This window comes from Pan troglodytes, chromosome 7 (assembly GCF_028858775.2).
Source record: "Pan troglodytes isolate AG18354 chromosome 7, NHGRI_mPanTro3-v2.0_pri, whole genome shotgun sequence".
Classification (NCBI taxonomy): domain Eukaryota; kingdom Metazoa; phylum Chordata; class Mammalia; order Primates; family Hominidae; genus Pan; species Pan troglodytes.
The window spans coordinates 154,890,605-154,908,486 of record NC_072405.2 but is presented as its reverse complement, the minus strand read 5'-3'; the positions used below and the strand labels follow the sequence as shown (position 1 = coordinate 154,908,486).

The following is a 17,882-nucleotide window of genomic DNA, read 5'->3' as shown; positions in this document are numbered from 1 at the left end:
GGAGCCTGCCAGCCGTGACCTCAGCTGGTCATCGAGGCCAGTGGCAACAGTGCGGAGTTACGCTGTGCAAAGCGGGAGGCAGACCCAGATCAGCCTGAGGGGAGCCCCCTCCTCTCTGACTGCAGCACCTGGCTTGGGGCCAGCTGCCTTCGCCCACTTGTTTCTGTTGGTTTTCTGACCGGCAGGCAGGGGGCCCAGGCCATGGCTGCCCCAGCCTTGCTGCCAGCCAGAGGGCAGAAGCTGCCTGCTCTCCTCTTGCTCCCCAGGCGCCTTCCCTGCACCTCCACTCACGCCAGCACAGGCACGGTAGCTTCCCAGCCCACACAGTGCTCAGAAGGGCCCCCGGCACCTCTCTGCCACTCACACAGCCACGTCCCCCCAGAAACGCTCAGCCCCCAGCTGCACAGGGTGAGCCCCCAACAGGCCCAGGGGCCTGCTCACCAGCCAAGTGCGGGAGCTGAGTGGGCACTGGCTCCTGGCGTTTTGTTCTGTCGTGCTGATGGTTGTCTTTGCTCCCCAGTGACACAGCACATAAAAGAGCTCCTGGAAAGAAACACTAAGAAGAAGTCCAAATTGAGAAAGAAACCCAAGCCTTATGTTGAAGAGCCGGATGGTAGGGCCTCTCCCCGCAGCCCCTGGGCACGGCGTCTGCACAGCTCTGCTCTCCAGCCTCGGCCGCCTGGCCTTCTCTTCTCTAACCGCTTCTGGGCAGGGGGGATGGGGCCACTAACCTCAGGCCTGTGGCCTCCTGAGCGAGCTGGAGGGCCCAGGTGACTGACTGGACCCCTGGAGCGGTCAAGCCTGTCCACACGTGTCTTTGTGGTGTCCAGAGCCATTTCCAACTTGCTTGCTGGGTTCTTGATGGGGTGGGGGCATGAGAACTTGCCGGCTGAGGGCTCCTGGAGGCGCCCCCAGGTGAGTGTTTGGGCCTGACCCCCACAGGGAAGTTTGCAGGTGGAGGGGTGTGTGGTGCCCTGCAGACAAGCACCCCTCAGTCCTGTCTTCCTGCCCAGGGCTGCCCCTGGGCCACAAGAGCCAAGCCTGGTGTTCAGAATCTGCAAGGAGTCGTCCCCTGCTTTGATGGTGGGCCCCTAGCACAGCCCCAGAAGCGGGGGGAGGGCTTCCCCACCCTCCCCACCAGCACCCTTCCCACCCACACTCTCACACAGCTTCCACCTCTCTACCTTCCCCCAGGCCCTGGCTCAGGAAAGCCCTGTGAACCCAGGGCTGTGCCCTCCCTTTTGAGAGCTACGCTGTCAGACCAACTCAGCTCCGCGCTCACACCCATGCACACACAGGCTTCCAGGGCCGTCCTCCCGACCCCTGCAGTGTGGTCCTGCCAGTTAGTGCCTCACGCCCACTCATCTGTCTAGAGCTCCGCCACCACCTCTCTGCTCCACTTCCTTTGAGACCACTTGGCTTAGGCACCTCTTCCTCCAGGAAGCCATCCCTGACTGCATGCTGCCCATGCAGGCCCAGAACAGTGCCAGCAAGCTTTCTGTGGATGAGGTTTGCTTAGGGCCAACTCTGGGACCAGCAGGAGGCTACAGGGGCATGAAGGGCCCTCGTGGGGAATGCCAGGATGGCATCTGCTGGGCTAGGGACTCGTCCTCACCCTGGCACCTCCGAGGCTGCCACCAGCAGGTCTGTGCCAGGGGTCCCTGGCCCAGTCCCGAGTCACCCAGCCTGGCCTCACCCAGGACCCTGGGAGAAGAGGGCCAGCTGCAATGTAGGGGTGAGATTCCTGGCCACAGACGTCCTCAGACCACTCCATCTGGGGCAGTGTAGAAGGAGCTTTGCGCTCCTACCTGAGCTGGCATCCGGTGGCCTGAGAGCTGGACCGACACCGCTGGCCATAAAAGCCTCCTGGCTGCAGCCAGGCGGAGCGGGGAGCAGACTCCCCTGTGCCTGGAGTGGAGCCCAGTGGGACATTGCGGCCCAGGGTGTGTCAGGTGGGGAGCAGGGTCAACATCAGGAGGCCCTGGCCACACCTGGTGGCCTGGGAGACCTGTGACCTGGTCCTGTAGCTCTAAGGTCCCCGGGGCAGGCCTGGTCCCCGAGCAGAGTAGCACAGGCCTTAGGAGAGCTGCCTCTGTGCCTCTGTGGTGCCTCTGTGGGCAGCCGTCCCACCTGGGCTCGCCTACAGCCGGAGGGGGATGGAGATGAGGGCTGAGGTCCAGGCAAGGCCGGATCAGGGCAGTGGGCTCAGAGCAGAGCACCCCACACAGGTGAGGGTCTCCCTGGGCTGGCGATGGGCACTGCCCACTATCCCACTGCAGGTCAGCAGACACCTTGGTGCCTAGCCCTGTGCCTGAGGCAGCGTGAGTGCAGTCATCCCCAGCTTCCTAGACCTTAGGGCACAGGCAGCCTGACCCCCAGAGTGAAGTTGCAGGTGAAGTAGTGTGGCCTCAGTCCCTGGCCTACCCACTACAGTTGTGACACCGGCAGCTGCCTGCTGAGCACTGCAAGAGACAGGCGTTGTCACAGTCCCCATCCTACAGAGGAGTAAACTGAGGCACAGAGAGACTGCATTATGGTCACCATCAGCTGAGAGGCGGTGGCCCCAGTGTATCCCAGTCACAGAGTGTTGGAGGGTGTCCCTGTCCCAAGCAGGCTCAGGCTGGGGTGTTTGTCCCACCAGGGGCCTGGGGACAGGAGATCAGGGCCTGTCTTCCCACAGGGACAGCAAGCAGGAGGCCCAGCCCTGCCGTCTGCCCCAGGCCCCCCAGCCTAGTGACTCCATGTCCCAGCTGCTGAGCTGAGGCGCTGGGTTTCTGCCGCCTTCCTGCAAAGCTCATTCCCTCCTTGCCTTCTTGAGGCTCTGAAGCCTGGGTCCAGTGTGCGTGGGCACCATCCATTCTAGAAAAACAAGGGTACCTCATAGCCTGCCCAGAGGGGCCCTTGGTTCCACATGGCCCCACGCTGGAGGCTGGGGCCACATCCTCTGCCAAGACCTGTGGTCCCCAAGGACCGTGACAGAGTTTCCAGGACCTAAACGTCTATGAAAAAAAAAATTCATTTTGGTTCCTGTAAAAAAGAGTCTCCTTAGCAGTCACATGTCAACTATTCTGTGATAATTAGAGATGGACTCGAGACACGTGTGCACTTTTTTTTAACCTGGTCCAAGGACCCCATGCCCTCAGCTGTCCACCAGAAACTGCTCCTTCAAAGAAGACAAAGGTGTTCCGATTGGGGGTCAGGATCCAGAGGCCCCCCTCACCCTGGCAGGCGGTAGGCGCTGGGCGCTGGGGCAGGTCTCATGTCCAGAAGCACAGGGTCCTGTCCGTCTGTCCGAGGTCTGTGGCTCCCCTGGCCCCAGACAGCTTCTCTTGGCGTGTTCTCTCATCTGCTTCTTCCCGACCTGGAGCAGGAAGGTGCCGCGCCTTCCAGACCCAGCCTGGGAATCCTCTCCCCTCTAGCACCTTCCCCTGGGCTCTGTGTCTGGAGACTCCCCAGGCTGAGGTCCCCGAGTCCCTCCTCAGGTGCTGACTCAGGCACACTGCCCCTCCCCTCAGGGACCCTGCTGTCGGGCTGAGTTTTAGAAAGCCCCTCCCTTGAGAAAGGAGACTGGGCCCTCTCATTGCCGCCTCAGTCCTTCAGAAGAGCCCAGAGGTGGTACTTCAGGCCCAGGGCTGCAGCAGAGCTGGGCTTGCTGTGCAGATAGCTCAGTGCCTGCCTCCCCCAGCACTGGCTGCGGGTGCTGGGTAGGTGGAAATGACTCCTACAGGGGCTCCTGCCCACAGTCTAAAAGCCAGAGAGGGGCCTGAAGCAGAGAAGAGTCAAATACCTGGACAGCTCCCTGGGTCAGGCCCCGGGGAGGGAGCAGTGGGGTCTAGAGGCCCTCAGACCCAGGTCCTGCCCTTCCTGTTCCTGCGTGGCTGTAGGAGGGCAGGTGGAGCTGCCAGGGGGTTCCTCCCACGCCTGTCCCTCTGCAGGTGGGGAAGTGCTCCTTGGGTCTCTGCTCTAAAGGACACTGCCTGGGAGAGTGTGAGGACCCGCTGTGCTGGGCAGGGGGTGACCGGGGCAAGGCCAGCCCAGCCCCCCAGGGCCCTCGAAGGAGCTGTGTCTGCTCACCCCTCTCCTGGCCCCACACCCACACACCCACACCAGGCTGATCAGGCCCCATTCCTTTCCAGGGGTGGCGATAAGCACGTATGCCAAGTACTGTTACCACAAGCTACAGAAGGCAGCCCTGACCGGGGCCAAGAAGGTACGGGTACGCCTGGGGGGCCGGGGAGGGCAGGCGGGGACACAGAGACCCTTGGTGGACAGCCCCAGGAGCCCCGCTTGCAGTTTGGTATGGGGCAGCAGTGCAGAGGGTGCCACATGGAGCCCGCCTAGGCGGGTGGCGGGGTACGCTAGGCCGACCCCGTGTTCTTCTGGGCTGCACCCTCCCCTGGGGGCTCTTCCCGGGCCCGGACCCCCAGCTCAGGAGCAAGGCAGGCAACGGGCTCAGTCACACCGCACCACAGGACCCCGTTCCCTGGACCTGTCCCAAGAGCCTGGCCCCTTCCCCACGTCCTCTTCTCTCTGATGCGCTGCTCCCATCATACCCCTCCCCAGGGCTCTCAGCCCTGCCACAGACTTCTGGAAGTTTCACCCCAGCTCAGCTAGCTTGGCCTCTGCTGTGCTCCCCAACAGCCCTGGCCGGCCCAGGACTCACTCCCACCTTCCCAAGGGCCCCTGCGAGCTAGTGCTGTAGACGGTGACTCTGGTTAGGGAGCTGGGCTTGTCCGTAGCTCTAGTTGGAGCCAGGAGTTCACAGGGATGAGAGGAGGGGGAGGCAGAGCCAGGGGCAGCCCAGGAGGAGTTAGGGTTTGGGGGGCGAGGAGGGCTGGTCCAGGGATGGACAGTGGCCTGGGGAAACACCACACTCGGACCCAGGTGTGTGGGGCAGGAATTCTGAAGAGCGCCACCCACCTATGTTCGTGGGAAAGAGGACAACCGGGGTGGCGGGGGGTCCTGAGGATGGCCAGGCCAGACCAGGACAGAGCCTCTGTCTTCACAGGGGCTGAAGAAGCCCAACGTGGAGGAGATCCGGCATGCCAAGAACGCCGTGTTCAGCCCGTCCATGTTCGGCAGCGCACTGCAGGAGGTCATGGGCATGCAGAGAGAACGCTACCCTGAGCGCCAGCTGCCCTGGGTGCAGACACGGCTCTCTGAGGAGGTGCTGGCGCTCAATGGTGACCAGACAGAGGGCATCTTCAGGTGCCACGGCAACCCCGGGCGCCGGGTGTGGGGGCCACAGCCGTGTGTCCACTATGCATCTCTGGCATGCAGGGGCCATTAAGCCTCAGGCCCACTGGGCTGCTTCCGCACCCATACCTGAGAGCAGATGGAAGGGTGGGGCCACAGTGTGGAAGCTGACCCTGAGGGTGTGCAGGCCAGGAGAGAGGGCAGGACCCATTCCAAAGAGGCAGCACAGCCAGCCAGGGAGGGCGCCCCTGCAGAGATGGCCACCAGGGGTCCAGAGCGTGCTTGGACACCAGCCATGGGTAGCCTGGGGTGTGAGCCTCAGATGACAGGCAGCCCTTGTCTGTGAACAGGGATGGCACAGGGTGCCACCCACTCCCATGACTCACCTGTCAGGGCAAGGGGTACCCAGGCCCCAGGAGGGCAGCTGGGGAAACTGAGGCTTGCAGGTTGAGCCCCAGTGGCCCTTTAGTGAGGGCATCCACCCAGGGAGCCAGCAGGGGTCCAGGGAGGGACGGTGGCCTGGGGAAGCACCACACTCGGACCCAGGTGTGTGGGGCAGGAATCCTGAAGAGCGCCACCCACCCATGTTCGTGGGAAAGAGGACAACCGGGGTGGCGGGGGGTCCTGAGGTTTTGCTCCCCTCCCCGGGTCAGCAGGGGCCTACCGGAGGGAGTGTCCAGGCGGAATCATGAAGCCGCAGCGCAGGCTCCTGTTGCCTGAGACCTGCCCTGTGCCCTGCAGGGTCCCTGGGGACATTGACGAGGTGAATGCCCTGAAGCTGCAGGTGGACCAGTGGAAGGTGCCCACAGGCCTGGAAGACCCCCACGTCCCTGGTGAGTCCCCCACACACGCTGCAGCAGAGCGGGCCTGGCTCAGGCAGTGGTTCTCAAGGGGCCCCTGTCTCCGCCTCTGGGGTCCACCCTGATCCTGCCCAGTGATGTGATGGCTTCCCAGTCACTTCTAGCACATCCTCCCTTCTGCCCATTGGACAGTCTCCCCAGGTGTCTGCGGGGCACCCCGAGGCCTACCTGTGCAATGCAGCCCACTCCCCACCTGCTGCTCTCTGCCCTGTGCCCTTCTGCCGTGCCTGCTATGTCTAGCCTACTCCCCACCTGCTGCTCGCTGCCCTTCTGCTGTGCTTGCTGTGTCCAGTCCACTTCCCACCTGCTGCTCTCTGCCCTGTGCCCTTCAGCTGTGCCTGCTCTGCAGACACCCCCTCACGGTGGCTACACAGACTCCTCCTGAGAAAAATCGTGTTTTGCACGTCTCTGCTGGCGTGACCCCCATGCCTCCAGGATCAAGTTCAGGCCCCTAGGAGCTGAAAGGCCCTCTGGGGTCAGGGCCCAGCCTGGCCAGATGGGCCCTGTTCCAGAATGAGCTGGCCCTCCCAGCCTGTCCCCCACAGCAGCCCTCCATGCGTGTCTGCCACGGGACCCCATTTGGCCCAGGGGTGCCCGCCGAGCAGGCCCGCTGAGCCCCGTGCTGTGTCCCCAGCGTCCCTGCTGAAGCTGTGGTACCGGGAGCTGGAGGAGCCCCTGATCCCGCACGAGTTCTACGAGCAGTGCATCGCGCACTACGACAGCCCCGAGGCGGCGGTGGCCGTGGTGCACGCGCTGCCCCGCATCAACCGCATGGTGCTGTGCTACCTCATCCGCTTCCTGCAGGTACTTCCCTCCCCGGGGGTCCCCGCTGCTTTCCCCTCCCCGCCCCGCCCCCGCCCCTCCGCGCCCACCCTCACTCCTCCACCAGGTCTTCGTGCAGCCGGCCAACGTCGCGGTCACCAAGATGGATGTGAGCAACCTGGCCATGGTGATGGCGCCCAACTGCCTGCGCTGCCAGTCCGACGACCCGCGCGTCATCTTCGAGAACACCCGCAAGGAGATGTCCTTCCTGCGGGTGCTCATCCAGCACCTGGACACCAGCTTCATGGAGGGTGTGCTGTAGCGGGGGCGCCCGGGGACAGGAGGGATGTCCTGCCGCCCCCAGCCAGGCCGAACTCCGCACTCGCTCTCCCGGCAGAGGGGCCAGAATCGCCCGGCCCAGCCCTGGAGCCCCCTCCACTCCCCCAGGCCCCTGGCCCCGGCGCTCCCCACGTCTTCTGCCTGGTCTGAGGGTGCAGCCAGGGCACAGCAGCGGCGGGGAGGGCGCCTCTGGCCCCCCACCTCACGGCCAGTTCCCGCGGGCACCGCCTCGCCCTCCGCTGGCCGCGGGTCAGCTCCGAGAAAGTGCCTTCTGTGTCCTGGAGCCGAGCGACACTGCCTCCTTGGGGCCGGGCTGCCTCCCTGTGGCTCCTGCGCGCCCTGGCCTGGGCCTTGCCCAGCCGCCCCCGTCTCTCCTTCCCTTTCTCCTGTCCTCGTCCTGGCCTGCAGCTCTTCCCAGCCCCGAGAGAGCTTCCCGACCCGTCCCCGCCTCCTCTCCCTCCCTCGGCCCGTGGTCCCCAGCTGGTGACTGCTCAGGAGTTTGGGGGCTCCAGGACAGTGGGCCCGGGGCCTGGCAGGCTCTCGGTGGGTGGGGTGGGGGCCCCCAAACCAAAGTCCTCTGGGGTAGGGAGCAGGGCTGGGCAGGCATTCTGGGGGCAGGGTGGGGGAGGGGCGAGAGTATTTTTTTCTTCGTGTAACTGTAAATCCAGAATCTATCCTGCATCGCAGCCCACCGTGTATAGAGATATAAATAGAGGGAAAGATATAAGAACTAAATTTGCTAATGACATAGTTTTAACCTAAATGCTATTTATCTCTGAGCCGTCCCCGTCCTCCGTGCAGAGCAAGTTGAGGTCATTCCTTCTTTTCTTCTCCGATCTTTTTTCTTGGCTTCTGACCAAAAACCAAGCTCTACCCCATCCCCATCCCAGACCTGCAGGAGACGAGCGAGCGGGAAGGCGCCGGGCCCGGGACTGTCTGTTCTCGGGGCCAGAGCTGCTGGGGGACCGAGTTTGTACATTTTCCATTTTGGAATTTTGAGTTCCAATTGTTGTAAAACTTAATTTCTCCCCAGTTTTTATATATATATTTTTTAGAGTTCCGTTTTTATTTATTAAAAACAAAAGCCCCAGCCCTGCCGAGGCCTGGGCGGCGTCCTCAGTCGGGTGGTCCCGGGGCCTTTGCGGTCCCGCCCGGCTGAGACGCTCGCCCCGACGCATGGACCCGAGAGGCGACGACACGAGTGAATAAAGTGCACATGGACCCTGCGCCGCCTCCTGTTCCTTGTGGGCGCGGCCGGGGGCGGGAAGAGACGCGGGGCGGACCGGAAGGGGCGTCGCCGGCACACGCCTCTCGGAAGGCCAGGGCGGGCGAGCCCCGGAGGCCCGAGGGAGAGGGAAGAGCGCCGGGCCCGGGTCGCGGAGGCGGGCGCCGCCGGAACGCGAAGCGCGGGGCTACTGCGGGCGGGCGCGAGTTCGCGCAGCACCGCCCCCGGCGTGACCTGCTGGTCGCTTCCGGCGCGGGAGGAGAATGTGGCCGCCTTGCGGGACGCTCCGGACCCTGGTCTTGGCGCGGTCGCGGGGAGCCCGGGCCTGCAGCGGGGATGGGGGCGTTTCCTACACGCAGGGCCAGAGTCCGGAGCCCCGGACCCGCGAGTATTTCTACTACGTGGACCACCAGGGCCAGGTGGGCGGGGGCAGGGCCGTTGCTCGAGAGGCGGGGCCGGGAGAGGTCTCTGGGCGGGGCGGGGGGGCGGGGCTCTGTGGGCGGGACCGTTGCTCGAGGGGCGGGGCCGGAGGGACGTTCCAGGCGGTGGGTGGGCGGGGCAACCTCGACTCCTCAGAGCTGGAGGAGAGCGCGCTGGAAAGACGGGGAGCTGGGTCGGTCCGGGCCGAGGCTCCTACATGGGCCGCGTCCCTGCTGCGTTGTGCAGCTCCGGACTCTGTCCTACAAGTCCCCAGCCCCGGCGCTGACTTCTCGCCGCTGCCAGGGAGACACCCGGGCCGCCCCGCCTTTTTTTGGAAGCCCTGTCAAAAGGCAGCTGCATGTCCGGGAGGCAGCAGGCCAGGTAGTCTCCGCGGAGGAGGTGGTACAACTGATTACAAACTTGAAAAGAGGGAAAAGGTGCGGTAAAGAATTGGCTGACCAGGGAGCAGAGGTGCGCATAGATGCGGATAAGTCGGCAGGGCCCCCAGGTTTACCTTTCACGCGCCTCCCTGCATGCGGTGTGCACAGACAAGCAGGAAAAGTGGGCTCGGGCCGGTTCAGGACCTCCCGAGCTTCAGGACCTCCTGAGCTTCCCCGCCCCCACCTGCACGCTGGGACTTATCACGGCCTGGCCCTCTATCTGCAGCTTTTCCTGGATGATTCCAAAATGAAGAATTTCATCACCTGCTTCAAAGGTAATGCTGTGCCTCCCTCTCCAGCCCCTTCTTTCTCCCTTCCGGGCAGCCCCTGATGGGCTCCCCGACTCTGCCGACGGGCCCAGCGCACCAAGGAGTGGGCGTCCTGCGCTCAGGAGCCCCGCTGAGTGAGGCCAGGCGAACCTCTTACCGTCGGCGCCTGCCCTCGGTATGGTCCTGGGCCCGGAGGCCTTGGGAGCCCAGCGCGCTGAGTACACGCGCCCTTCATCCCCCAGACCCGCAGTTCCTGGTCACCTTCTTCTCCCGCCTGAGACCCAACCGCAGCGGGCGCTACGAGGCCGCTTTCCCCTTCCTCTCGCCCTGCGGCAGAGAGCGCAACTTCCTGCGCTGCGAGGACCGGCCGGTGGTCTTCACGCACCTGCTGACCGCGGACCACGGGCCTCCGCGCCTCTCCTACTGCGGCGGTGGCGAGGCCCTGGCCGTGCCCTTCGAGCCGGCGCGCCTGCTGCCCCTGGCCGCCAACGGGCGCCTGTACCACCCGGCGCCGGAGCGTGCGGGCGGCGTGGGCCTGGTGCGCTCCGCCCTGGCCTTCGAGCTCAGTGCCTGCTTCGAGTACGGGCCCGGCGCGCCTGCGCTGCCCTCGCACGTGCGCTGGCAGGGCCGCCGCCTCGCCCTCACCATGGACCTGGCCCCGCTGCTGCTCGCGGCTTGGCCGCCCTGAGCGGGGCCAAGGGAAAGGCGGGAGGCCGCGGGCGCCTCTCGCCCCGCTCCCCCGGGACTCCACGCCCCGGAAAGCCCGCGCCACCCGCGCTCGCGGCAGCCTAGTGCGCCTGCGCGCTCTGGGCCCCGCCCCCCTCCCATCCGGCGCTGTCCTTGGTGCTGCCGCGGCCTGGCCCTCCCGGACACCCCGCTCCCCACGGCGCGCGCCCCCCGCGCACCCGACTCCGGCGCCCTCCGGATTGGCCTGCGCTCGAGACGTCAGGCACTGGCGGCGGGCGCGGGGCTCTGGTGCGCGTGCGCGAGCGTCCCCCGCCCCCTCCCAGCCCGGCGACTGCTCGGGCCCGGCCGCCACCTGCACGGCGGGGGAGCCGCTCGCCGCGGGAGCGTCAGGTGAGGGGACGCCCGACCCAAGGTCACCAGGCGTGGGGGCGCTGGGGGATCGGGGACCATCCCGGCTCTGACCCTGGTGCGCTCCGAGAAGGGCGTGGGTCCTGGAGGGGGATGGGGAACGCGGAGGCCACGCCCTCCCTGAGCCCGGCCGAAAATCAACTGGCTCTCGTGGGTAGCAGAGGAGGCCGTGGGGGATACAGGCACCGGGTCGCAGCGCTGCAGAGGTGCGCAAGGGCCGCCCAAAGACCAGCTTGGGCCTCGCACTGCGCCCGAGGCAGACACAGGGCGTTCCATCCTCTTCCCTCCCCCCTCCCGCACAGAGGGGCGCCCAGGAGGCAGTGACAGTCGTCGCGGAATCCTGCGTGTGACACCCCGCCCCTGCCCAGCGGATTAGGGGGTTGTCCTCTGGTAAAAGGATTTCTGGGCTTCTTTCCGCCTGGGGCCCTCATCCCTGCCCTGGCAGGCCCTTCTACACCGATCTGCATCTAGTGGGGGGGTCAGCGTGAGCAGCAGTGCCGTGAGTTCTGAGGCCAAGAACCTTCTCCACTTGAGAAGCCTTCCTGGGGGAGGCTGACTGGGCCAGGCCTGGAGCCACGTACCAACACTTTATACCCAGGGGAATGGATCCCAAGGGCCCAGATAACGCCCCCAACTTCTTGGGGTTCACACGCATCCTGAGACATCTGGGAACTGCCTCTGCCTGGGCCAAAGCTATTCCATTAAAACTTTATTGCTGTGCTTACTTATTTCTAATGACTTTAAATAATCACGTGAGTTACAATTTAGGGCAAGATTTAAACAAACACCAAGGCCACTTGGTCCTGTCCCTTTCCACATGACTCGAAAGGAGGAAGAGCTGATGGACAGGCAAATGTTTGGGGAAGCCGGCCAGATGAGGCTGGGAGACAGGACACCTGCAGCCCTGTTTTCCCTGGCTTCGGGTGGGCTGGCTGGCTTAGCCCAGATCCCTACTTTTAAAACTGGGCTCCTTGTTCCTGAAACCAGACCCCAGCCTTCCCATTTCTTTACAAGTACATGCATATGGTCCCCCAGCAAACTCCCTGCTCCTTGCTGATCTCAGAGGTCACGCTGCTCCCAGAGCCCACTTGGGAAGCCACACCAGAAACCCAGTTGGTGGCCCAAGGCGTCCCCTGTCCCACCCCAGCTTTCCCAGGGCCCCATCTATCCCCAAAGACAGGACACCTTTCTGGGGACCGGCATGGGAAGCACAGACCCATGGCTCCTGAACCGAATTTCCTATTATTTTTCTCATCCCCCAATTCTCTGACAGGTTACCTGAGAAAAAGGCCCAATTGTAGTTAAGCTGGTCCCACCCCTAGGCCAGCAGGAGCAGGTGCTAGACAAAGCTGTGCCTTGACTTCCCTGGGGCTCGTAGCTCCTCTGAGGCCAGCTCTGCCCAGGCCCCCACAAGGAGGCGTGTCTGCCCAGGGCCTGCTCTCCCCCTCCTAGCCATGCTTGGGTAATGGGACCCCGGGCTTTGTCACCTAAGCAAAGTTCTCAAGCCATACCCTGTACTTCCAGCTTCTTGCACCCTAGAACCAAGCAGCAGCCACTTGCCTGGGGGTAGAGTCGGGGGCAGCAAGCGACACACATCCACGTCCTGAGCAGGAAGCTCCTGACCTGCTGGGCATGGGTGGAGAAAGAGAAGGTGACAGGGTTGGGTGGCTCTCCCTACATGGTCACATCCTGTGAAGAAACTGAGGACACCAGGAATTCTAAATTTGAACCTGATGCCCCAGAGCTTTAAGAAAATGTTTTTGTCAAAGGAGAAAACCAGAACGTTTTATTAGTTTCTTGAACCGATTTATAGCGTCAAAAGTTAGACGCAGGTGCAGGCCTCCATTCCATCTATTGGCTGGCTCTCGACTGCCGAGACTGGCCTGCCAACCTGTGTTTCAGGAGGGCACGCGTCTGCGGCTGAACCGCGGAAGGGCCGGTGAGGAACCGGGCCTCGGGAGATGGCCCTGAGGGCCCCCGCACTGCTGCCGCTGCTGCTGCTACTACTGCCGCTCCGCGCCGCCGGCTGCCCAGCAGCCTGCCGCTGCTACAGCGCCACGGTGGAGTGTGGCGCCCTGCGGTTGCGCGTCGTCCCGCTGGGAATCCCGCCAGGGACGCAGGTGGGCACCGTGTGGAGCTGCGGGAGGACGGGGTGCCCCCAGGGAGAGGAAGACCCCCGCAGCGGGGTAAGCGCCTCCTCTTTCCCCGGCCTGCAGACACTCTTCCTGCAGGACAACAACATCGCCCGCCTAGAGCCGGGAGCCCTGGCGCCACTCGACGCTCTGCGCCGGCTCTACCTGCACAACAACAGCCTGCGCGCCCTGGAGGCCGGCGCCTTCCGCGCGCAGCCGCGCCTGCTGGAGCTGGCGCTCACTAGCAACCGGCTGCGCGGCTTGCGCAGCGGCGCCTTCGTAGGCCTGGCCCAGCTGCGCGTGCTCTACCTGGCGGGCAACCAGCTGGCGCGGCTGCTGGATTTCACCTTCTTGCACCTGCCGGTGAGCGCCTGGGGTCTAAAGGGGCGGGATACTCCATTATGGCCCCTCGCCCTGTAGGGCTGGAATAGTTAGAAAAGGCAACCCAGTCTAGCTTGGTAAGAAGAGAGACATGCCCCCAACCTCGGCGCCCTTTTTCCTCACGATCTGCTGTCCTTACTTCAGCGACTGCAGGAGCTTCACCTGCAAGAAAACAGCATTGAGCTGCTGGAGGACCAGGCTCTAGCGGGGCTGTCCTCCCTAGCACTGCTGGACCTCAGCAGGAACCAGCTGGGCACCATCAGCCGAGAGGCCCTGCAGCCCCTGGCCAGTCTGCAAGTCCTGCGCCTCACAGGTACCTCTTCCTCGGAAAGCGTCTCTGTCTGGGCCACGGTGTTGGCAGTAGGGAGCAGGCTCATGTGTGGAGGGGCTCTGACATCAGGCAACTGGGCAGCAGTCTGGAAGGCTGCACCACCACCTGCAGCCACAGTGGAGGGCTGCGGGAGTGGGTGTGCTGGGGGATACAGCTCAGGCACCCTGCCTGGGGAAAACAGAAGACAGGAACTCCACAGGGTGACTTAACAGAATTGAGGGTTCTGCACACTTTTAGGCTGTCAGAGGGGAGGCAGACAAAATTGCAAAGGAGAGAGACAGCTGACCAGGACTGGGGACATTCCCAAGAGAGGGCATCCAAAGACAAGGCTGAGAGGACTTGTGAGGTTTCAGTGCTGGTGAGATGTCTATGTGGACGCCCAGGTTCCTAAAAACAGTGGCACTTGTTGCAGGAAGACTTAAGGAGCAGGTGCTTTCTCAGAGACCGACGGAGAAGTGATCTGTAACAGGCAGGCATCACAGAGCTAAAGGGGAGGGGGGCGAGGGTGAAGGGCCTGCCGCCCCAAGGAGCTTGGGGTCAAGGAAGGGGTGGCAGGGGCCTTGGACTCCGTGTGAAAAAGCTGTGGGAGGTGGGAAAGAGGCCTCTGTCCTGGCCTGCAAAACCCTAACTGCACAGGCTGTTTTAGCAGCACCCTCAAGCCACCTGCCTAATGCTGCTCTCCCACAGAGAACCCATGGCGCTGTGACTGCGCCCTGCACTGGCTGGGTGCCTGGATCAAGGAGGGCGGCCAGCGGCTGCTCACCTCCAGGGACAGGAAGATCATGTGTGCAGAGCCCCCGCGCCTGGCGCTCCAGAGTCTCCTGGACGTATCCCACAGCAGCCTCATCTGCATTCCGCCCTCTGTCCACGTGCAGCCGCTGGAGCTCACAGCCAACCTGGGTGAGGACCTGCGGGTTGCCTGCCAAGCCTCCGGCTACCCGCAGCCATTGGTGACCTGGAGAAAGGTGCCCCAGCCTCGCGAGGGCCGGCCGCGAGCCCAGGCCCAGCTAGAAGGCGGGTTGCTGGGCCTGGGCGGACACTCGGCATCCGACACGGGCAGCGGCATGCTCTTCCTCAGCAACATCACGCTGGCGCACGCCGGTAAGTACGAGTGCGAGGCCTCCAACGCCGGCGGCGCTGCCCGCGTGCCCTTCCGGCTCCTGGTCAACGCGTCCCGGCAGCAACCGCAGCAGCCCGCGCAACCGCCGCCTCCGGCCGCCCGCCCCGCCGGCAGCGAGCCCCGGCCCGAGGCGGGCAGCATGGCCTTCCGCGCCCTGGGCCTGGCCACGCAGACGGCCGTTGCGGCGGCCATCGCGCTGCTGGCGCTCACGGCGCTGCTCCTGGTCGCCATGATCTGTCGCCGGCGCCGCAGGCGAAAAAAGGCGCGGGGGCCTCCGGGGGAGGGCGCGGTGTTCGTCAACGACTACTTGGACGGCCCCTGTACGTTCGCACAGCTAGAGGAGCTCCGCGACGAGCGCGGCCACGAGATGTTCGTCATCAACCGCTCCAAGCCGCTCTTCGCCGAGGGTCCGGCGGAGGCGCCCGCGGACTGCGGACAGGCAGAGGGGGCGGGGCCGGGGCTCCGCGTGCCCCCGCCGGTCGCCTACGAGATCCACTGCTAGGGCCGCGGGCGCGCGGATGACGTGGGCGCCGGAGATTGGCCGGTGCGGCCTCACGCATGCTCCGTCAGTAAAGGTGGAAGCCGCGCAGTGTGCGCTGAGCCTGTGTGTGGGGCGCGAGCCGGGAACGTTGCACTCGGGAATCCTGGGGTAGCAATGGAAGGTGGCCAGGGAGGCCCCAACACCTCCCTTGAAGCTCTTCCGAAAAGACATCACCCCAACCTCCAGCTCTGCATGGGGGGGTCCCTCGCTGGCCCTGGCCGGCCACAGTAGGATCTTGGGCCTCCGAAAGGTGGGAAGAGCAAGGACTGGCCGGCAGTGCCGACGGGGCTGCCCCGCGAAGGGCGGGGCGACAGGCTGGATGGCAGTTGTTGCCCGGTGGCCATGTTGGGGGTGACAGCAGAGATAAGGATAAGGGTGACCAACGTGGACAGAAAAAAAAACAGCCACAAATTCAACTTCCAGGCACATGTGTACCTTGATGACCCCCTCCAGCCCGAGCCCAGCCCAGTGGGGTGGCTGGGTGGCAGGGTAGGGAACACGTAAGAGGCGCGAGTGCCTGGGGACTCCCAGCCTCCCTGAAGCAGGCCTCTGTCCAACTTCAACCCCAGAAGCACTGAGCTCTCAGTAAAGGGAGAGGAAAGGCCTAGAGAGGCCATCATCTCTCTCAGCTCACAACTGGAATCCCAAAGCATTTGCACAAAGGACCAGGACCCCAGACGGCAGCCAAATGCAGCCAAACTGAGCAGGGCAATGGAGGCCTGACATCCAGCCCCGGGGCCCACAGATGATCAGCCAATTATGGAGCAAGTGCAGGGAAAACCGCGTGGGGCACTGCAGAAAGCAGGGGAGACTTGAGGTGTGCCCAGAAGCAAGGCAGACCCAGCAGGAAACCAGTAACCAGTGCTTTTGTGAAGGCCTCCACCAGGGTCCCAGCAAAGGCCCTGCCTACCTAAAGAGACTGCAGGGCAGCCTGTGTCTCACCTAGAGCTACTTCATCATAGGCTGAAGTAGTCCGCAGCCAGTCGCCCATAGATGTCCGTGGTCCAGAGCACGTGGGCACGGCCTGAGGCTAGAAGCAGCTGGTGCAACTCAGCTTCTACGCGGGCAAACTTCTCCTCATTGATGGAGGCCTCCAGCAGGACAGAGGCAGGCGGCGGCCAGGGCAAGCCCTCATAGCAGTCCACAGGGAAGGGGTGCACCACAGTACGCAGCTCAGCCTGTGCCACTGAGTCCCGCAGCAGCTCCTTGAGGCCCGCCATGGACAGTGGGTTGCCATAGAGGCCAAGGTACCGGAGACTGGCGCACTGAGTCAGGATGGGTAGTGTGGCCAACAGCTGGGTGTCTGCGAGCTGACACTCAGTCAGCTCCAGATGCAACAGTGTGGCTGCTGATGCCTGCAACAGACCCTGGAAGGGTGCCAGCTGGCTGCCAGACAGGTCGTTACCACTCAGGTCCAACTTCTTGAGGTGGGCAGCATGTGGGCTCCGTGCCAGGAAGCGTAGGTCCTCAGGCAGCAGAGCACAGAAGGCCAACTCCAGGCTCTCCAGGGGGCTCTGCAGGGTGCTACAGGGGACACAGGGGTCACAGACAGGCAGAGCCGGGGAGGGTCCCTACAGAAGGGAGGGGCAGGGCAGTGGTGGGGCCCGCTCACCTGAGCAGCTGGTCCAGCCTCCCTGAAAGGAGAGAGGAGCCCATGCTGAGCTCACGCAGACAGGTGAAGCGGCCCATCTGGGCAAGGAAGTAGCGGAAGTTGTCCTCGCCATCCACGGAGGGCTGCCTTGAATCCCCATGCACATAGTGGAGCCGCAGGCTGGCCAGGTGCTGGAAGCGGGCCACGTGTGGGATGATTACAGACAGGCCGCGCAGGCCCAGATTGTTGAAGCGCAGGTCCACGCGGCGCAGGCAGCCTGCATCCAGAAGCTGCAGCAGGGCCACAGTGTTGCGCATGGGAAGGTCCTCAGCTCGCAGGTCCCGGCAGCAGAGCCGCAGCGGGCTGCCCACGCTGCTTCGGAGGGCCTCCCGCAGGAAGGCATAGGAGGCCCGGTTTACCCGCAGGTCCACGCGCACCTCCACGGGGATGGGGGCTGGCCCAGGCTCTGCGGCCCCACCCTGCTGCTGGGCAATGCATGTGCGAGCTACGGCAGCAGTACAGTCCCACATGCTCATGGTGCCAGGATCCTGTTCCACACCATCATCCAAGAGGCCCGTCATGTCCAGCACCCGCAGCGCATGCTTCCTGGGAGTAGGAATGGTCTGAGGAAGGGGTCGAGGGGCAGAGCCCATACCCCCTCCCAGCCACCTTGGGACAGGAGCAACGCGCGTGCTCCTGCATGAGCTCTTGCTAACTTTATGACCCAAGCCTCCTCAGGGGACCCACTTACACACCCCTGGCCTGACGACCCTTCAGATAAGTCCATACCTGCAGAGGGGCTGTGTGCTGGCCCCAGGCTCTGAGGTGTGGAGCCGGGCAGTCAGCCCCAGGATAACAGCCTGCATGCTCTCAGTGCTAGGCCGCTCCTGCAGGAGGGCACGGCTGCAGTGGGCACACTCCTGTAGCAGCTGCTGGAAACTGAGCAGCGGGAAGGGCCACGTGTGTACCAACTCGCGCAGTACCACTGTCTTCTTGTCCATGAAGGCCACCTTGAACAGCAGGGGGAAGAGTTCGCGTGGCAGCAGGGGCAGGGCCTGGCAGGCAGCTGGCTGGCACTGCAGCACCTGCCGTGTGCTCAAGAACACAAGCGTGTGCATGGTGCTGGGCCGGGCAGACGGCCACCTGCAGGAGAGGGACTTCAGCAGGGAGGAGAGACCCT

General features: G+C 64.2%; 4 protein-coding genes across 11 annotated transcripts in view; 3 read left to right on the top strand and 1 right to left on the bottom strand.

Annotated features, from left to right (window-relative positions):
- The window catches only part of ARHGAP39 (Rho GTPase activating protein 39), a 154,229-nt gene extending 145,846 nt beyond the window's left edge, over nucleotides 1–8,383 (top strand). The window contains exons 7-12 of one of the 2 annotated variants that reach the window (XM_024345392.3): nucleotides 521–613; nucleotides 4,137–4,210; nucleotides 5,009–5,208; nucleotides 5,938–6,029; nucleotides 6,691–6,860; nucleotides 6,946–8,383. In XM_024345392.3, coding sequence (XP_024201160.1) covers nucleotides 521–613; nucleotides 4,137–4,210; nucleotides 5,009–5,208; nucleotides 5,938–6,029; nucleotides 6,691–6,860; nucleotides 6,946–7,140 — 824 coding nt within the window. In that variant the 3' untranslated portion in view covers nucleotides 7,141–8,383. The remainder of the gene's footprint in view (nucleotides 1–520; nucleotides 614–4,136; nucleotides 4,211–5,008; nucleotides 5,209–5,937; nucleotides 6,030–6,690; nucleotides 6,861–6,945) is intronic. The other variant, XM_024345394.3, reaches the window with a different exon arrangement.
- A 94-nt stretch (nucleotides 8,384–8,477) lies between these two features.
- C8H8orf82 (chromosome 8 C8orf82 homolog) lies at nucleotides 8,478–11,330 on the top strand. Of its 4 annotated transcripts, XR_002937639.3 has the most exons (4): nucleotides 8,478–8,801; nucleotides 9,469–9,517; nucleotides 9,754–10,588; nucleotides 10,909–11,330. XR_002937639.3 is itself a non-coding variant. In NM_001246478.1 (3 exon segments), coding segments are annotated over 3 exon segments (651 nt in total). In that variant the 5' UTR covers nucleotides 8,614–8,645; the 3' UTR covers nucleotides 10,200–11,330.
- Nucleotides 10,452–15,531, top strand: LRRC24 (leucine rich repeat containing 24). 4 transcript variants are annotated; one of them, XM_063817499.1, is made up of 5 exons: nucleotides 10,452–10,588; nucleotides 12,509–12,726; nucleotides 12,823–13,101; nucleotides 13,264–13,432; nucleotides 14,138–15,531. In XM_063817499.1, exons 2-5 carry the CDS (start codon nucleotides 12,568–12,570, stop codon nucleotides 15,070–15,072), a joined length of 1,542 nt encoding a protein of 513 aa, XP_063673569.1. In that variant the 5' UTR covers nucleotides 10,452–10,588; nucleotides 12,509–12,567; the 3' UTR covers nucleotides 15,073–15,531. The 4 variants fall into 4 exon arrangements, with proteins under 4 accessions (XP_063673569.1, XP_063673568.1, XP_009454444.2 ...); XM_063817498.1 differs by having other exon boundaries at nucleotides 12,509–13,101; XM_009456169.5 differs by lacking the exon at nucleotides 10,452–10,588 and having other exon boundaries at nucleotides 11,475–12,726.
- Nucleotides 15,523–17,820, bottom strand: LRRC14 (leucine rich repeat containing 14). The gene is made up of 3 exons (XM_016960162.3): nucleotides 17,492–17,820; nucleotides 16,724–17,308; nucleotides 15,523–16,635 (listed from the first exon to the last, which is right to left on the bottom strand). The coding sequence occupies exons 1-3, from the start codon at nucleotides 17,818–17,820 to the stop codon at nucleotides 16,068–16,070; spliced, it is 1,482 nt and encodes a 493-aa protein (XP_016815651.1). The 3' UTR covers nucleotides 15,523–16,067.
- Nucleotides 17,821–17,882: the final 62 nt, after the last annotated feature.

What these genes read in the sequence shown, in the direction of transcription:
- C8H8orf82 (XM_063816031.1), top strand. Translation starts at nt 9,490, where the DNA reads ATGAAGAATTTCATCACCTGCTTCAAAG. An exon ending in TTTCATCACCTGCTTCAAAG is followed by an intron (nt 9,518 to 9,753) that starts GTAATGCTGTGC and finishes TTCATCCCCCAG; the next exon opens with ACCCGCAGTTCCTGGTCACC.
- LRRC24 (XM_063817498.1), top strand. Translation starts at nt 12,568, where the DNA reads ATGGCCCTGAGGGCCCCCGCACTGCTGCCGCTGCTGCTGCTACTACTG. An exon ending in TCACCTTCTTGCACCTGCCG is followed by an intron (nt 13,102 to 13,263) that starts GTGAGCGCCTGG and finishes TCCTTACTTCAG; the next exon opens with CGACTGCAGGAGCTTCACCT. An exon ending in GCAAGTCCTGCGCCTCACAG is followed by an intron (nt 13,433 to 14,137) that starts GTACCTCTTCCT and finishes GCTCTCCCACAG; the next exon opens with AGAACCCATGGCGCTGTGAC.
- LRRC14 (XM_016960162.3), bottom strand. Translation starts at nt 17,820, where the DNA reads ATGCACACGCTTGTGTTCTTGAGCACACGGCAGGTGCTGCAGTGCCAG. An exon ending in AGCACACAGCCCCTCTGCAG is followed by an intron (nt 17,309 to 17,491) that starts GTATGGACTTAT and finishes TCCTACTCCCAG; the next exon opens with GAAGCATGCGCTGCGGGTGC. An exon ending in AGGCTGGACCAGCTGCTCAG is followed by an intron (nt 16,636 to 16,723) that starts GTGAGCGGGCCC and finishes TGTCCCCTGTAG; the next exon opens with CACCCTGCAGAGCCCCCTGG.